The sequence below is a fragment of the Microcaecilia unicolor genome, chromosome 6 (genome assembly GCF_901765095.1).
Source record: "Microcaecilia unicolor chromosome 6, aMicUni1.1, whole genome shotgun sequence".
In the NCBI taxonomy this organism is placed as follows: domain Eukaryota; kingdom Metazoa; phylum Chordata; class Amphibia; order Gymnophiona; family Siphonopidae; genus Microcaecilia; species Microcaecilia unicolor.
The window spans coordinates 12169803-12185039 of NC_044036.1; the positions used below are offsets into that span (position 1 = coordinate 12169803).

The following is a 15237-nucleotide window of genomic DNA, read 5'->3' on the forward strand; positions in this document are numbered from 1 at the left end:
AGAGTTCCAGAATCACCTAAGAGAAGCAAGCAGAACCGCTGAGCAGGACTGTGTAGGTTCGATGGGGCAGCAGAGACTGTGTTTTCAAAGATCTGGAGAGTGGAGGGTTGTCGTGAGCGCCGGTTCTGACCGGTGGATTGAGAGGCCTGTGATGAAACGGCCTCTAGCCATATCCTTAAGACTTATGTGAAGAAATGAATCGGTAATGACATGAATAGGATGTATATTGAACTATAAGGGACCTGGATGGGGGGCTCAAGGTGGGGGAGGAGGGGGAATTAGTGACTGTTTAGATCTGTTAAGAGTGGAGGGGGGGGTTGGACTCGGGGCCGGGGACTGTGTGGGAGCTGGGTAACTTCCTCGATTCCCACTTGAGGGTCATAGGCCTCTCATGTGGTGAGAATGATTGGGATGGGGGGAGGGGGGCTTCAAGGGGAAGGGGCGGGAGGGAGAAGGGGATATTGGAAGGGGAAGGGGAGGACAGGGCTGAGAACAAAGCTGATGTGGTACAGAGGGGTCATGGAAAGATGTTACAGGCTAACCCTGATTAATTAACCAGTGATGGGCACAGATTTAAAGATAATATCCTATAATGTAAAGGGGCTAAATATGCCACAGAAACGACAGAAATTTTATACAGAATTGAAACAGCTTAGGCCACATGTGGCTCTCCTGCAGGAAACACACCTGAGGGGTACACATGAAAGACTTCTCTCCTATTCAGAGTATCCAGTGGTGTACCACGCCTCAGCAGCAGAATCTAAAAAGGGGGGAGTAGCGATATTAATCCATGGAGCAGTTGGGGCACAGGTGATTAAGGTAAAGAGGGATCCGGGAGGACGTTATATCTTTTTACATATTAGAATTGAACAGGTGGACCTAACAATTGCATCTATATATGCACCAAATACCGGTCAGGCACATTTCCTTAAGAGAGTTAAAAATTCTTTGGCCGCTTTTGCACAGGGCTCCCTTGTCATTGGTGGGGATTTCAATGCTGTGATGGATTCGAAACTAGATCGTACAGGAGTCCCTAGAGCTGAGGGTCAGAAGGACTCAGCGGCATTGAGATCTCTAGCATTATCACTAGGCACATTGGACTTGTGGAGGGTGAAACATCAGAGAGAGCGGAATTATACATTTTACTCACCAGTCCACAACTCCTACTCCCGTATCGATTATATTTTTCTAGATGCCACACTAGTGGAGTGGGGACCTGCAGCGGGGATAGGTAGCATGACCATTTCGGACCATGCCCCAGTGTGGGTAACTTTGCCAAATATCAGAGCAGAGCATAAGGATAAAAGATGGTCGTTAAACTTAGGCCTACTGCAGGTAGGGGAAGCGGTGGAAGGCTATAAAAAGATGCTACAAGAATATCTTGAGTTCAATCTGGAATCAGGGCCCCCGCTTAGCACGGTGTGGGATGCGATGAAGGCTGTGTCTCGGGGTTACTTTCTGCAATTGGCTAGCAAACAATCCAAGACCCGTAAGGCACAGATAGCGCGTTGTACGGAGGGCATTCGCCGGTTAGAGGCTCAACATAAGGCTAGCGGGTCTGCACGAGTCTTGCGGGAGCTTACTGCACAGCGGGAGCTACTCGATTCTATCTATTCAGAACAACTTGGTCTGTTACAAGCAAAGATAAGAGTGAGCTCGTATGAATTTGCCAATAAGGCGGGGCGTCTCCTAGCCATCAGAATGCGTCGGCAAAAAGCTGAGCGGACTATTTTAAAGGTACGTGAAGTAGGGGGGAGGGATTTAGATAAATCTGAACACATACGTAGGCGGTTTAGGGAATTCTACCAAGAATTGTACGCCCAAGAACTTAACCCCTCTCTGGACATGGTAGACCAATATTTACAAGGCAGTGAGTTGTCCTCTTTGAGCCATCATCAGCAGGCTTTTTTAGAAGAACCAGTAACCCCCAAGGAAATTCAGGAGGCCATTCGTAGCTTGCCATCAAGTAAATCACCTGGGTTGGACGGCCTGCCCAACGAATTTTATAAGAAATTTGCCCCAGAACTAGCTCCCCTTTTAGCAGATTTGTTTAATCAGGTGGGGAGAGGGGGACCTCTGCCGATGTCTATGATGGAGGCATGGATAGCAGTATTACCTAAACCAGGAAAAGATAAATGCGAATGTGGATCCTATCGACCTATATCGGTCTTAAATGCGGATGTAAAAATCCTGGCCAAGGTGCTGGCAAACCGGCTGGCCCCTATCCTCCCAGTGCTTATTCACCCAGACCAGACAGGCTTTGTCTCATACAGGAAAGCGATGGACAATATTAGGAGAGTGGTGGACATCATGTATCTAGCTAAGCGAAACCAGAAGCCGCTCTGTATTTTAAGCCTCGACGCGGAGAAAGCCTTTGACCGGGTTCACTGGCCCTTTCTGCATAAGGTATTGGAAACCATGGGGTTTGGATTGCAGTTTAGGAGGTGGATTCAGGCTTTCTATGAATCCCCAAGGGCCTGTGTCCGGGTCAATGGTGGAAATTCTGAGATGTTTACGTTGTACAGAGGCACCAGACAGGGGTGCCCACTGTCACCCTTGTTGTTTGCCATGGTAATGGAACCCTTTGCAGCCCGAGTGCGCTCGGATCCTAATATCTCTGGAGTCAGAATAGCAGATAGAACCCATAAAATAGCCTTATTCGCTGACGACGTACTGATGCTGATAACACGGCCTTTAACCACCTTTCCACATCTTGAGAGCATAATAGCGGAATACTCTGCAGTATCAGGGTTTAAAGTTAACATGGCCAAATCAGAGGCCCTGAATGTGACGCTTCCTGAGGATGTGGTGGCAACTCTAAAGATCTCCACTCCATTCCGATGGGCTCATAAACAAATCAGGTATTTGGGAGTCAACCTGACTGGGGATTATTTGGAGCTCTTTAATGCCAACTATAAGGGTTTGGGTAAAATTATTGCGGAGGACCTAGAGCGTTGGGGAGAATTGGGAATATCATGGTTTGGGCGAATAGCTATTCTTAAAATGAACATACTACCACGCCTACTCTATCTTTTCCAGGTGCTGCCTGTGATGATGCCCAGGCGATTTATAGCGTCCTTACAAGATAAAATGGTGCGGTTCGTCTGGGCCGGAAAGCACCCTAGGTTGGCGAGGTCTCTGTTATACAAGGAGCGGAAGAGGGGGGGCTGGGGGTGCCCAATCTTGCTTGGTACTATAGAGCAGCACAAGGGAAAGCGGCACTTGAATGGCATCAGGATTATCCTGACCGTCAGTGGGTGCATATAGAACAACACTCCCTGGGCGAGAAGCCGCTGAGTGCAATTATGTGGTTACCAAAGTCTTTCAGAACTCTGGAGGAGCGAGCCTGCCCCTCTATAACTACAACACTTTATTACTGGGACAGCTTATTCCCTAAGAGACAGTGCATATTGACCCGAGAAACTCCTATAGCCTTTAATCCTCTATTCTTACCAGGTACCACTAAGGGGATATTTACTAAATGGTACGAGACAGGGGTGAGAAATTGGGGTCAAATGTTTGACGGGGACTCATTGCTGTCTTTTCAGGCCTTGAAGGATAGATATCCAGGGGTAGAGGGGGGGTGAATTTGCATATCGTCAATTAGCACATTTTCTCCAGACTAAAGCGGTACGAGAAGTGATGAAACGTCAAACGCTGGAGCTGGAGGAAGTGTGCGAGAAGTTTGCTACCTCTCGAGGCCTAATCAGTCACCTATACCTCATCATAAGTAAGCAAACAATTTGTAGTGAGGAGCACAGGAATAGATGAGAAAAGGAACTGGGCAAGTGCTTGGAAGAGCCTGAATGGGAGAGAATAGAAAGAAGCGTGGTGAGAGTGTCGACACATGTATCCCTGCAGGAGAACGCAGTGAAAGTATTATACAGGTGGTACCTTACACCTGCTCGTTTACAGAGGATATTTCCGTCTTCCTCGGGTATGTGCTGGCGGAGATGTGGCCATAGGGGCACAATGGGGCACATATGGTGGGGTTGTATCAAAATTCGTGCATTTTGGAGAGCGGTCCACTTTAGGATGCAGAAATGGTTGGGAGGTACAATACCATGGGCCCCTGAGGTGTTTCTGTTCTCTGCTCGGATTGCAGGCTTAACAGCATGTAAACAGACCCTGGCGAAACATGTAGTGGGAACGGCAAGGGTGGTCGTAGCCTCACACTGGCAAAGGGAGGGGGTTCCCCCAATAACAAAATGGCTTCGCAAACTGAGGTATGTAAGTGAAATGGAGAGACTGATGGCTGAACGCAAAAATCAGATGGGAAAATGGAAATTGGTTTGGAACAATGTCCCCTCTGAAGATCTATCAGTATAGCCTGTTGATTATCCGAATGTACCATGACTGTTAATGGTCAGCTGTGTCCTTTTGGAGGGAGGGTGGGTAGAGGGGGGGGGGGGGATTGTTAGATCGGGGGGAAGGGAAGGGGGAATAAAATGGAATAAAAGATAAAATTTGAAGTTACGCGATGTTAATAATTGAATGATGAAACTGTTACTCACCACAGTGAAGAAACTGTTATTAGATTCTTTGTACTTACAATAGAGTAGCACTTAATTGATGTTTGTGCAATGTATGTTATGTTATGTTATGTTTCATTGAACAATAAAGACTTCTTTCAAATAAAAAAAAAAAGGGGTTAGATAGATTCCTAAAGGACAAGTCCATAGACCGCTATTAAATGGACTTGGAAAAATTCCGCATTTTTAGGTATAACTTGTCTGGAATGTTTTTACGTTTGGGGAGCGTGCCAGGTGCCCTTGACCTGGATTGGCCACTGTCGGTGACAGGATGCTGGGCTAGATGGACCTTTGGTCTTTCCCAGTATGGCACTACTTATGTACTTATGTACTTATTGATGCATTTCTATTAGTGTGTATGGACTTCATGTGTTTTAATCCTTGCAATAAATTTTCTCAAAGAGATGAGTTTTCAATAGTTTGCGGAAGTCGGTTAGTTCGTAGATCGTTCTCAGGTTGCGTGGTAATGTATTCCAGAATTGCATGCTCATCCCTATCCAGTCTCGATGAGGGTGTAGACCGTGGAAGTCTGCCCAGCACCTGTTTTGTTTCCCGATTACTGGTGTCGCCATCTAATCTCCACAAAGATTCTGTGGATCCATTCCTTCAAAACAGGATTCCTTTGTGTTTATCCCACGCACCTCCATGCGTGGGATAAACATAAAGGAACCCTGTTTTGAAGGAATGGATCCGCGGAATCTTAGCGAAGATTAGGTGGCAATGCCAGTAATTGGAAAACAAAACCGGTGCTGGGCAGACTTCTTTGGTCTTCTACCGCTCATACCTGGAGATGATCCCTGGTAGTCCAGTGGATCAGTACGGGAATGATTCCCTTCTCTTGCCCTTTTTGCCTCCTGTAAACAAAATGACTTCCGTGACCTCTATTGGTAGTCTTGCATAGTACCGCTAGGGGGCTTCTTTCCATATAAGAATACCTCTTAGTGACAGCATTGTGAGACTACCACTAGGCGTCATGACAGGCAGTTTGCTTCTTGGAGCCAGAAGGAGTGGGAGCGAAGGGAGACCACTCCCAACCCAACCCACCGGACTAGTAGGCATCACCTCCGGGTAAATCCCGGGTGTGATAGGGAGACTGGGTGGCCAGGAGTGGGGAGATGGTTTCCTTGACAACTTGTGGGAGGGGCTTTGGTTCAGGGGAAGGGCTTATTGGGGGGAATCTGCTAAGGGAATTAAAAGATGTAATCAGTGGGGGTCAGAACTGATTGGGGGGGGGGGGTCGGAACATAGGGGTTGCGAGTGAGGATCAGACATGGGGCGGGGGATATGTGTGCAGAGTTCGCCAATTTGGCAGTTCTGGGCTCTATAATTTATTTCTACTTGGGTCTGCACTGTATTACCTACAGTGGCAGATAAGAGTGCCAAAAGTTAGCCACCAAGATGCAGAGAGCTAAGTACAAATTCTGTATATAATGGCATCTGTGGGCTCAGATTCCATTATAGAATACTAGGCTTGTTAGTATTTATGTGCCAACAATTAGGCACTCTCACTTATACTATGTTAACAACAGGCATGAATGTGTGCTCCTAAATGCCATACTTTAGTGTGTAACTTACAGTATTCTGTAAGTTATGTGTAGAAATGTGGGATCTGCTCATGTGTGCCCCCTTTGCAGTTACACATTAAGTATATTCTACTCTAATGTTATAGAATAATGCTGAGCATGCGACTTGCACTTAAGAGCATACATGTTGCAGCCATGCGCATACATACATGCATAAGTTATACTAGCAACTGTTGCCTAACTTTAGGATCTAAAGTTCTCCGAGGATAAGCAGGCTGCTTGTTCTCACATGTGGGTGACGTCCACGGGAGCCCCAGGTCCGGAAAATCTTCCAAGCAACAAAGGTTGCTAGAGTCTTCGAGCGCGCGGGTGCGGCCATCTTCCTGCCCGTCGTGCGAGAGTCCCACTTCAGTCTTCTTTTTTCCGCGGTCAAGAGCGGCTGTTTTACGGCGGTTCTGTTGCCTCAGGAGAAGCAGAGCCTTCACTTCGCCGGTTTTTTCGCCAGTTTTCTTCGTTTTCGTTCGTGTGCTGCTCGCGTTCGAGCTGTTCTGTCTTAAAAAAAAAGTTTTTCCTTTATTTCTTAGTTAATCCCTAAGTAAGTTTCCTTTTGTTTGCGTGTGCAGCCTTTTTTGGTCGCCCGTACAGTTTTTCCTCTTTTTGTGCCCTTATTTTGGCACCATCGCGAGTTTTGATTTCGCCACCGCTATTTTTTCATCGATGACATCGAGGATCACCAGCGGCTTCAAGAAGTGCACTCGGTGCAACCGGGCAATCTCAGGCACCGACCCTTATGCGTGGTGTATCCAGTGCCTTGGGGCCGAACATCGCCCCAACACGTGTAAGGTGTGTCTTAGCCTTAAAAAGCAGACACAGGCGTCGAGACAAACTCAATGGGAATGTCTGTTTGGAGCTTTGCCCGGTACTTCGGCGGCGGTGTCGATGTCGGCACCGGAGAGTGCATCGACCTCAGGAGCGCAGGAAATGGCTGTCCAGAGACCATCTCACGCTGGCAGCAGTGAGCCATCGAGTGGGTCCCCACCTGCCTCGAGGGCTCCTGCGGTGCAGGCCCATCGGGACCGACCCCTTTTGGACCCGACCCCGAGGAGGCGTGTGGATTCCACGTCCTCCTCATTGGTACTGAGGGGTACCGGTCACGTGTCTCGAGCGAAGGCGAAGAAGCACCGTCATCGGTCCCCTTCTCATCACGGTACCGAGAGTTCCGGGGGCGTCGAGGGATTCGGCACTCGTGAAGCGTCGACGCCGGGAGGACCGCTCACCCTCCATACAAGAGGTGTCGATGCGCCGGTCTCCAGATAGCCCGGTACCACCTCCTTGACAGATTCTGGCTTCGACAGATTCTGGCTTCGACTCCTGCACCGATCCCACAGCCTTTTTCGACAGACACTCTTGACGAGCGCCTCCGAGCTATTCTTCTATGGATCCTGGAAGGGCTGCTGTGACCGTCTGTTCCAGTACCGGGGGTGCTTGCGCCTACGGTATCGTCGATAGATGCGGCGGCTGGCTCCCCGCCTGTGGTGAGGCCTCCGACGTCGGTGCCGCTTGCAGCATCGGCCTCGGCTGCCACTCAAGTTGTCTCCCCATCGACATCGATGGAGAGAGCTTCATCGCCGCCAACACAGGAGTTGACTTCTCGACATCGCTATCGAGGACATAGCTCCTCAACGTCGAGACGGGTTCAGCTTCGGACTGCAGTCAGAGAACTCCTGTCCGATACCGAGGGAGAGGCCTCGTGGGAGGCAGAGGAAGACCCAAGATATTTCTCTTCTGAGGAATCTTGTGGCCTTCCCTCTGACCCCACTCCTTTGCCAGAGAGAAAGCTTTCTCCCCCGGAGAGTTTGTCTTTCTCGTCCTTTGTGCGGGAAATGTCTACGGCCATTCCTTTCCCGGTGGTAACTGAGGATGAGCCCAGGGCCGAGATGTTCGAGGTCTTGGACTATCCTTTGCCACCTAAGGAGTCATCCACCGTCCCTCTACATAATGTCCTCAAACAGACATTGTACAGGAACTGATGAAACCATTATCTAATCCCACCATTCCTAAGAAGGTTGAGTCCCAGTATTGGATTCACGGGGACCCAGAGTTGATGAAGTCCCAGTTGCCTCACGACTCTGCGGTTGTGGATTCTGCTCTTAAGAGAGCCAAAAGTACGAGAGATTTCGCCTCGGCGCCCCCGGGGCGAGAAGCTCGGACTTTGGACTCTTGGGAGGAAGGCCTACCAGTCCTCTGTGCTCGTGTCCAAAATTCAGTCCTACCAGCTCTACATGAGCATCCACTTGCGGAATAATGTGAAGCAACTGGTGGACTTGGTCGATCAGCTCCCTTCGGAGCAGGTCAAGCCTTTTCAGGAGGTAGCTGAAGGCGTGTCGTAAATTCCTGTCCAGGGGTGCTTACGACTCCTTTGATGTAGCATCCAGGGCTGCTGCGCGAGGTATAGTGATATGCAGACTCTCATGACTGCATGCCTCTGACCTGGAAAATCGAGTCCAGCAGCGGCTTGCGGATGTTCCTTGCCGGGGGGATAATATTTTCGGCGAGAAGGTTGAGCAGGTGGTAGAGCAGCTCCACCAACGGGAAACTGCACTCGACAAACTCTCCCACCGGGCGCCTTCAGCATCTACCTCATCAGGTAGACGTTTTTATGGGGAAAGGAGGAATGCTCCCTATACTTATCATAAGCGTAGGTACAATCCACCTTTCCGCCAGCTTGCTCAGGCTCAACCCCAGCGCACTCGTTCATGTCAACAGCATGCGCCTTGACAGGCCCTTGCATCTCCCTAGCAAAAGCAAGGGATGGGCTTTTGACTGGCTCCAGGTGAGCATAGCCACAGTCAAAGTGTCCGTGCCAGACGATCTACCGATCGGGGGGAGGTTAGCATTTTTTCACCAACGGTGGCCTCTTTTAACCTCCAGTCGGTGGGTTCTTCAAATAGTCCGGCAGGAGTACTCCTTCAATTTGATCTCCAAACCTCCAAGTTGCCCATCAGGAGCTCAGTCCTTCAGCTTCCAGCACAGGTAGGTACTTGCAGAGGAACTCTCTCCTCTCTTCTCAGCGCCAATGTGGTTGAGCCCGTGCCACCGGGGCAAGAAGGGCTGGGATTCTATTCCAGGTACTTGCTTATGCAAAAGAAAACAAGGGGGATGCGTCCCAGCCTAGACCTAAGGTCCCTGAACAAATATCTGATTCGAGAAAAGTTCAGGATGCTTTCCCTGGGCACCCTTCTTCCCATGATTCAGAAAAACGACTGGCTATGCTCCCTGGACTTAAAGGATGCCAGCTTACAGGCAGTATCTTCGATTTCATTTGGGAACACAGCACTTTCAGTATTGTGTACTGCCCTTTGGGCTCGCCTCTGTGCCCCGGGTGTTCGCCAAATGCCTGGTGGTTGTTGCAGCGTCGCTACGCAGGCTGGGAGTGCATGTGTTCCCTTATCTCGATGATTGGCTGGTGAAGAAAACCTCGGAGGCAGGAGCTCTACAGTCCATGCAGATGACTATTCAACTCCTGGAGCTACTGGGGTTTGTCATAAATTACCCAAAGTCCCACCTTCTTCCGGTTCAGAGACTAGAGTTCATAGGAGCCCTGCTGGACTCGCAGACGGCTCATGCCTACCTCCCCGAAGCGAGGGCAGACAATCTTCTGTCGCTGGTTTCGTTGGCCAGAGCGTCTCAGCAGATCACAGCTTGGCAGATGTTGAGGCTTCTGAGCCATATGGCCTCCACAGTTCATGTGACTCTCATGGCCCGTCTTCACATGAGATCAGCTCAGTGGACCCTAGCTTCTCAGTGATATCAAGCTGCAGGGGATCTAGAGGATGCAATCCAGTTGTCCACCGCTTTTCACAGCTCCCTGATATGATGGACAATTCAATCCAATTTGACCTTGGGACGTTCTTTTCAAATTCCTCAGCCGCAAAAAGTGCTGACAACGGATGCATCTCTCCTGGGGTGGGGAGCCCATGTAGATGGGCTTCACACTCAAGGACTTGGATCCCTCCAGTAAACAGGTCTTCAGATCAATCTTCTGGCGTTGCGAGCGGTCTGGAACGCTCTAAAGGCTTTCAGAGATCGGCTGTCCAATCAAATCATTCAAATTCGAACAGACAATCAGGTTGCCATGTATTGCATCAACAAGCAGGGGGGCACCGGATCTCGCCCCCTGTGTCGGGAAGCTGTACAGATTTGGCTTTGGGCTCGCCATCACGGCATGCTTCTCCAGGCCATGTATCTGGCAGGCGTAAGCAACAGTCTGGCCGACAGGTTGAGCAAGTTGAGCAACCTCAAAACTGGTCACTGAACATGGCAGTAGTCCGCAAAGATCTTCCGAGCGTGGGACACCCCCTCGGTGGATCTTTTTGCCACTCAGATCAATCACAAGGTCCCTCACTTCTGTTCCAGACTTCAGGCCCACGACAGACTAGCGTTGGATGCTTTTCTCCTTCATTGGGGGAAGGGCCTTCTGCATGCATATCCTCCCATACCTCTGGTGGGGAAGACTTTATTAAAACTCAGGCAAGACCATGGAACCATGATTCTGATAGCTCCTTTCTGGCCACATCAGATTTGGTTCCCTCTTCTTCTGGAGTTATCCTCCGAAGAACGTGGAGGTTGGAGTGTTTTCCAACCCTCATCACTCAGAATGAGGGGTCGCTTCTACATCCCAACCTCCAGTCTCTGGCTCTCACGGCCTGGATGTTGAGGGCGTAGACTTCGCCTCCTTGGGTCTTTCTGAGGGTGTCTCCCAAGTCTTGCTTACTTCCAGAAAAGATTCCACAAAGAGGTGTTACTCTTTTAAATGGAGGAGGTTTGCTGTCTGGTGTGATAGCAAGGCCCAAGATCAATACCTTCTGCACTTGTCAGAGTCTGATCTTAAGACCAACTCCGTAAGAGTTCACCTTAGTGCTATTAGTGCTTATCATTATCATGTGGAGAGTAAGCCTATCTCTGGACAGCCTTTAGTTGTTCGCTTCATGAGAGGTTTGCTTTTATCAAAGCCCCCTGTCAAACCTCATACGGTGTCATGGGATCTCAATGTCATTCTCACCCAGCTGATGAAAGCTCCTTTTGAGCCACTGAATTCCTGCCATCTGAAGTACTTGACCTGGAAGGTCATTTTCTTGGTGGCTGTTACTTCAGCTCGTAGAGTCAGTGAGCTTCAAGCCTTGGTAGCCCATGCTCCCTATACTAAATTTCATCATAACAAAGTAGTTCTCCGCACTCACCCTAAGTTCTTGCCGAAGGTGGTGTCGGAGTTCCATCTGAACCAGTCAATTGTCTTGCCAACATTTTTTCCCCGTCCTCATACCCGCCCTGCTGAACATAAGTTGCACACATTGGACTGCAAGCAAGCACTGGCCTTCTATGTGGAGCGGACAAGCCCCTTCAGACAGTTCGCCCAAATGTTTGTTTCTTTCGACCCTAACAGAAGGGGAGTGGCTGTCGGGAAATGCACCATTTCCAATTGGTTAGCAGATTGCATTTTCTTCACTTACGCCCAAGCTGGGCTGTCTCTTGAAGGTCATATCACGGCTCATAGTGTTAGAGCCATGGCAGCGTCAGTGGACCACTTGAAGTCAGCCACTGTAGAAGAGATTTGTAAGGCTGTGACGTGGTCATCAGTCCACACATTCACATCTCATTACTGCCTTCAGCAGGATAGCCGACACGACAGTCGGTTTGGGCAGTTGGTGCTGCAGAATCTGTTCGGGATTTAGAATCCAACTCCACCTCCCTAGGCCCATTTTATTCTGTTCCAGGCTGCACTCTCAGTTAGATGTTTACTTCTTAGGTCAATCTTTGTTATTTCCTCGCCGTTGCGAGGCCTAATTGACCCTGTTTGTTGTTTTGAGTGAGCATGGGGTCTAGGGATTTCCCACATGTGAGAACAAGCAGCCTGCTTGTCCTCAGAGAAAGCTAAGTTACTTACCTGTAGCAGGTATTCTCCGAGGACAGCAGGCTGATTGTTCTCACAAACCCGCCCGCCTCCCCTTTGGAGTTGTTCCTTTTCTTTGGTTTTGCTTCTTAAGTTGACTGAAGCGGGACTCTCGTGCGACCGGCGGGAAGATGGCCGCGCATGTGAGGTGGGCGCACCCGCACACTCGAAGGCTCTAGCAAGCTTTGTTGCTAGGGAGAGTTTCCAGACCTGGGGCTGCCGTGGACGTCACCCACATATGAGAACAATTGGCCTTCTGTCCTCAGAGAATACCTGCTACAGGTAAGTAATTTCGCTTTATAGAATGAGGGGGAAAGTGTCTGCCCTGTGTAGTAAACACAGAGTAGATATGGACATGCTCCCTGCATTTACCACATAGGCTTTGCACTTAACGTGCACTAGTTTTTGCAGCTAATGCATGATAAGTTTAAAACCTTACCACTCTTTAGTAAAAGAGCCGCATAATTTGTAAACATAATTCATTTAAGCAATTGTGCCTTTTGAAGAGGATCTGTCCATATGTCTGACTGGCCATCAGTATACATAAATGTATTTGAGTTTAGCCAAGAGGTAAGTTGCTAGCCAGTGGCAACCAAACACCATTGGCAGTAGCAGCACAGCAGAATTACAGCCACAATGAAGAGTACAGGAACTGGCCAGCAGGAACCCAACTCCTGCTGGAACAGGGACAGCAGCTTTAGTAGAAGAGCCCACTGGTAGCCAGAAAAAGTAGAGTGGGAGAGAAAGAAAGGGCACAGATACCTACCTAGATTTTTCCAATAGATATAGATATTTTTCAGATAGTCTAACTGCTTAACTTTGAATGTTGAAAGCTAAATTGACTTCTTTAAAAATTGATCAGGACTGATTAACTAGGCAACTAAATTTAGCCCTCCCTAAACTGGCAGTTCTGGAGGTGTTCCGAGGAAGAGGATCATTTTTTTATGCTTATGGTTTATATCATCTTGAGTGTTTATTTTTTTGTGCTTTTTATTGTTTTATGGCTGTACAAATATAATCTGCTTTATTGATATCTCTTGAGAGGCAGGTTATCAACTTTGCGATTAAACATAAATTTATACCATGGCACACAAAATGTAAACCTAAATAATAGCCAGCCAAATTTAGAAGAAGTTCCAGCTACAAATTTGGGCAGCTACCTTGGATGTTCAACCCACATTAAAAATTCACCCATATATTACTAGAGTTCTTAAACAGCATTTTACTGTACGTATCTTAGGCCACTTTTTAATGTGAACATTGTGTCATGATCCCATAGTGGTCTCTTCTGGTCCATAGTTTATGATTCAAGTACATGAGTTGTAAAGCAGTGATCTTCTCTCCCCCCAGAAACATCAAGTGGCATACTTAAGCTACTACACAGACTTATTATCCATATTTTTAATGTTTTTGTTAGAAATGGCCCAGCTGACTTGCTATGACAGCAGTCATCCAGATACTCCTGAGACAGATGATTCCACTGAGGTAAGAAATTACACTTTCTAGGCATTTTTTACCAAATTAATATAACCCTGGGTTTTTGTGTCATCTAGGTAGTCACCTAGAATGTACCCAGAAGCACTGCAAAATACAGTTGCTTTAAACTAAAGTAGTTGCTACTAATGGTAGGAGTACATTAATTTTCATTAGAGGTTCTACTTACAGTTCAGATGATGGTTTCCATGAGGCTCAGGTAAAGGTTCTTTGTGCTTGGGATCTAGTGCTTGCTTCCTTGGATCCTCAGGAACCTTGTAGTTGATATGTTTCCTTCAGCCCTGTGATGTTCCTGGACCACTAGTAGCTTGGATGGAAACCCAAACCAGCCTCTCCTCCTCCTTTGTAGCATAAGAGGGTGGTAAGAATTCCCTATTCCCTCTTTCATCCACTAGGGCAGTTTTTTCAGCAGCTTCCTGTCACCTAGATAATTTTGGATACTCCACTGACTTCTTTGTACTTGCTTGGGTAGCACACTAGTCCTTATAGGGGGTAATTCTCTAAAGGACACCAAAAGTTACACTTCAAGATGTAGCATACTTATGCTAATTCTATAATGGCATCTGGGCACCTAGATTCCTTTATAGAATACTAGTGTAACACAGCATTTACTCGCCGTAATGCATCACTTACAGTATTTTGTTAATATGGGATCCACCCAGTGGTGTCTGGTAAATTTTTAAGAATAGGCTCTCTCCCCGGGTATAGCCAACCCTGCAATTGGGGGGGGGGGGGGGGGCAGTCCACCTCTTCAAACCTCCCCCCCCCCCCAAATTGTAGGGCTGGCTATACCCAGGGAAAGAGCCTGTTCTGGCTTTTTCCCCAGTCTTAGCCACAGAGAAGAGAGAAAGACAGATCTTTTTGCTGAGGCCCTGTGATCAGTTATATTTGATTCTCCGTGAGCAGCATATTTTCTGATCTCCCCAGGTACCTTTTAGAAAGTAAACAAATGTTTAGATAGTTTTATAATTGATCCATATGTCAGTTGTCTGTTATTGTTTTGCTGATTGCACTTTTTCTGTTTCACTGTTCAAGTTCTGGCAGTAAACCTGATTAGTTTGTTGACTCTGCCTATCTGGACTGATAAAGAATCCTGGTGGTTTGTGTGTTGGGTCTGTGAATGCTTTCTGAGACCTGTGGGACCACTGAAAGTGTGGCCTACAGTAACCTAGAAATCACTAGGGATAATTTGAGAGTGGGAGACTTGCCCAGAGGCGGTTGAGACCTAGTTGATGGGAGGAGGGTGCTAGTATAGAGCACAAGTGGCAGGTGTAGGTGGACCTGAGCTATGTTGCAGATAGACCCTCTATGTGACTGCGAGGTAAACCCAGGCGGGTGGCTAGGAGTTTCGTCACAGTAGGGTTAAATGGCCATTTCTCTCAATGGAGGAGGGTGAACAGTGGAGTGCAGGGATCTGTATTGGGACCGGTGCTATTTAACATATTTATAAGTGATCTGTAAATCAGAACGAAAAGTTAGGTGATCAGATTTGCAGATGACACAAAACTATTCAAGGTTGTTCAAACACATGCGGTCTGTGAAAAATTGCAGGAAGCCCTTAGGAAATTGGAAGACTAAGCATCCAAATAGCAGATGAAATTTAATATGGACAAATGCAAAGTGAAGCACATTGGGAAGAAAAATCCAAATCATAGGTACCTGATGCTAGGGTCCACCTTGGGGGTCAGCACCCAAGAAAAAAAAATCTAAGTGTCGTTGTAGAGAATGTGCTTAAATC

The 15237-nt window shown here is 47.9% G+C and overlaps 1 protein-coding gene across 1 annotated transcript in view; it reads left to right on the top strand.

Moving 5' to 3' along the window:
* Window positions 1-15237, top strand: part of MAST2 (microtubule associated serine/threonine kinase 2) — a 624140-nt gene that overhangs the window by 447114 nt on the left and 161789 nt on the right. Inside the window, exon 14 of the mRNA XM_030208366.1 lies at window positions 13423-13490. Coding sequence (XP_030064226.1) covers window positions 13423-13490 — 68 coding nt within the window. The remainder of the gene's footprint in view (window positions 1-13422; window positions 13491-15237) is intronic.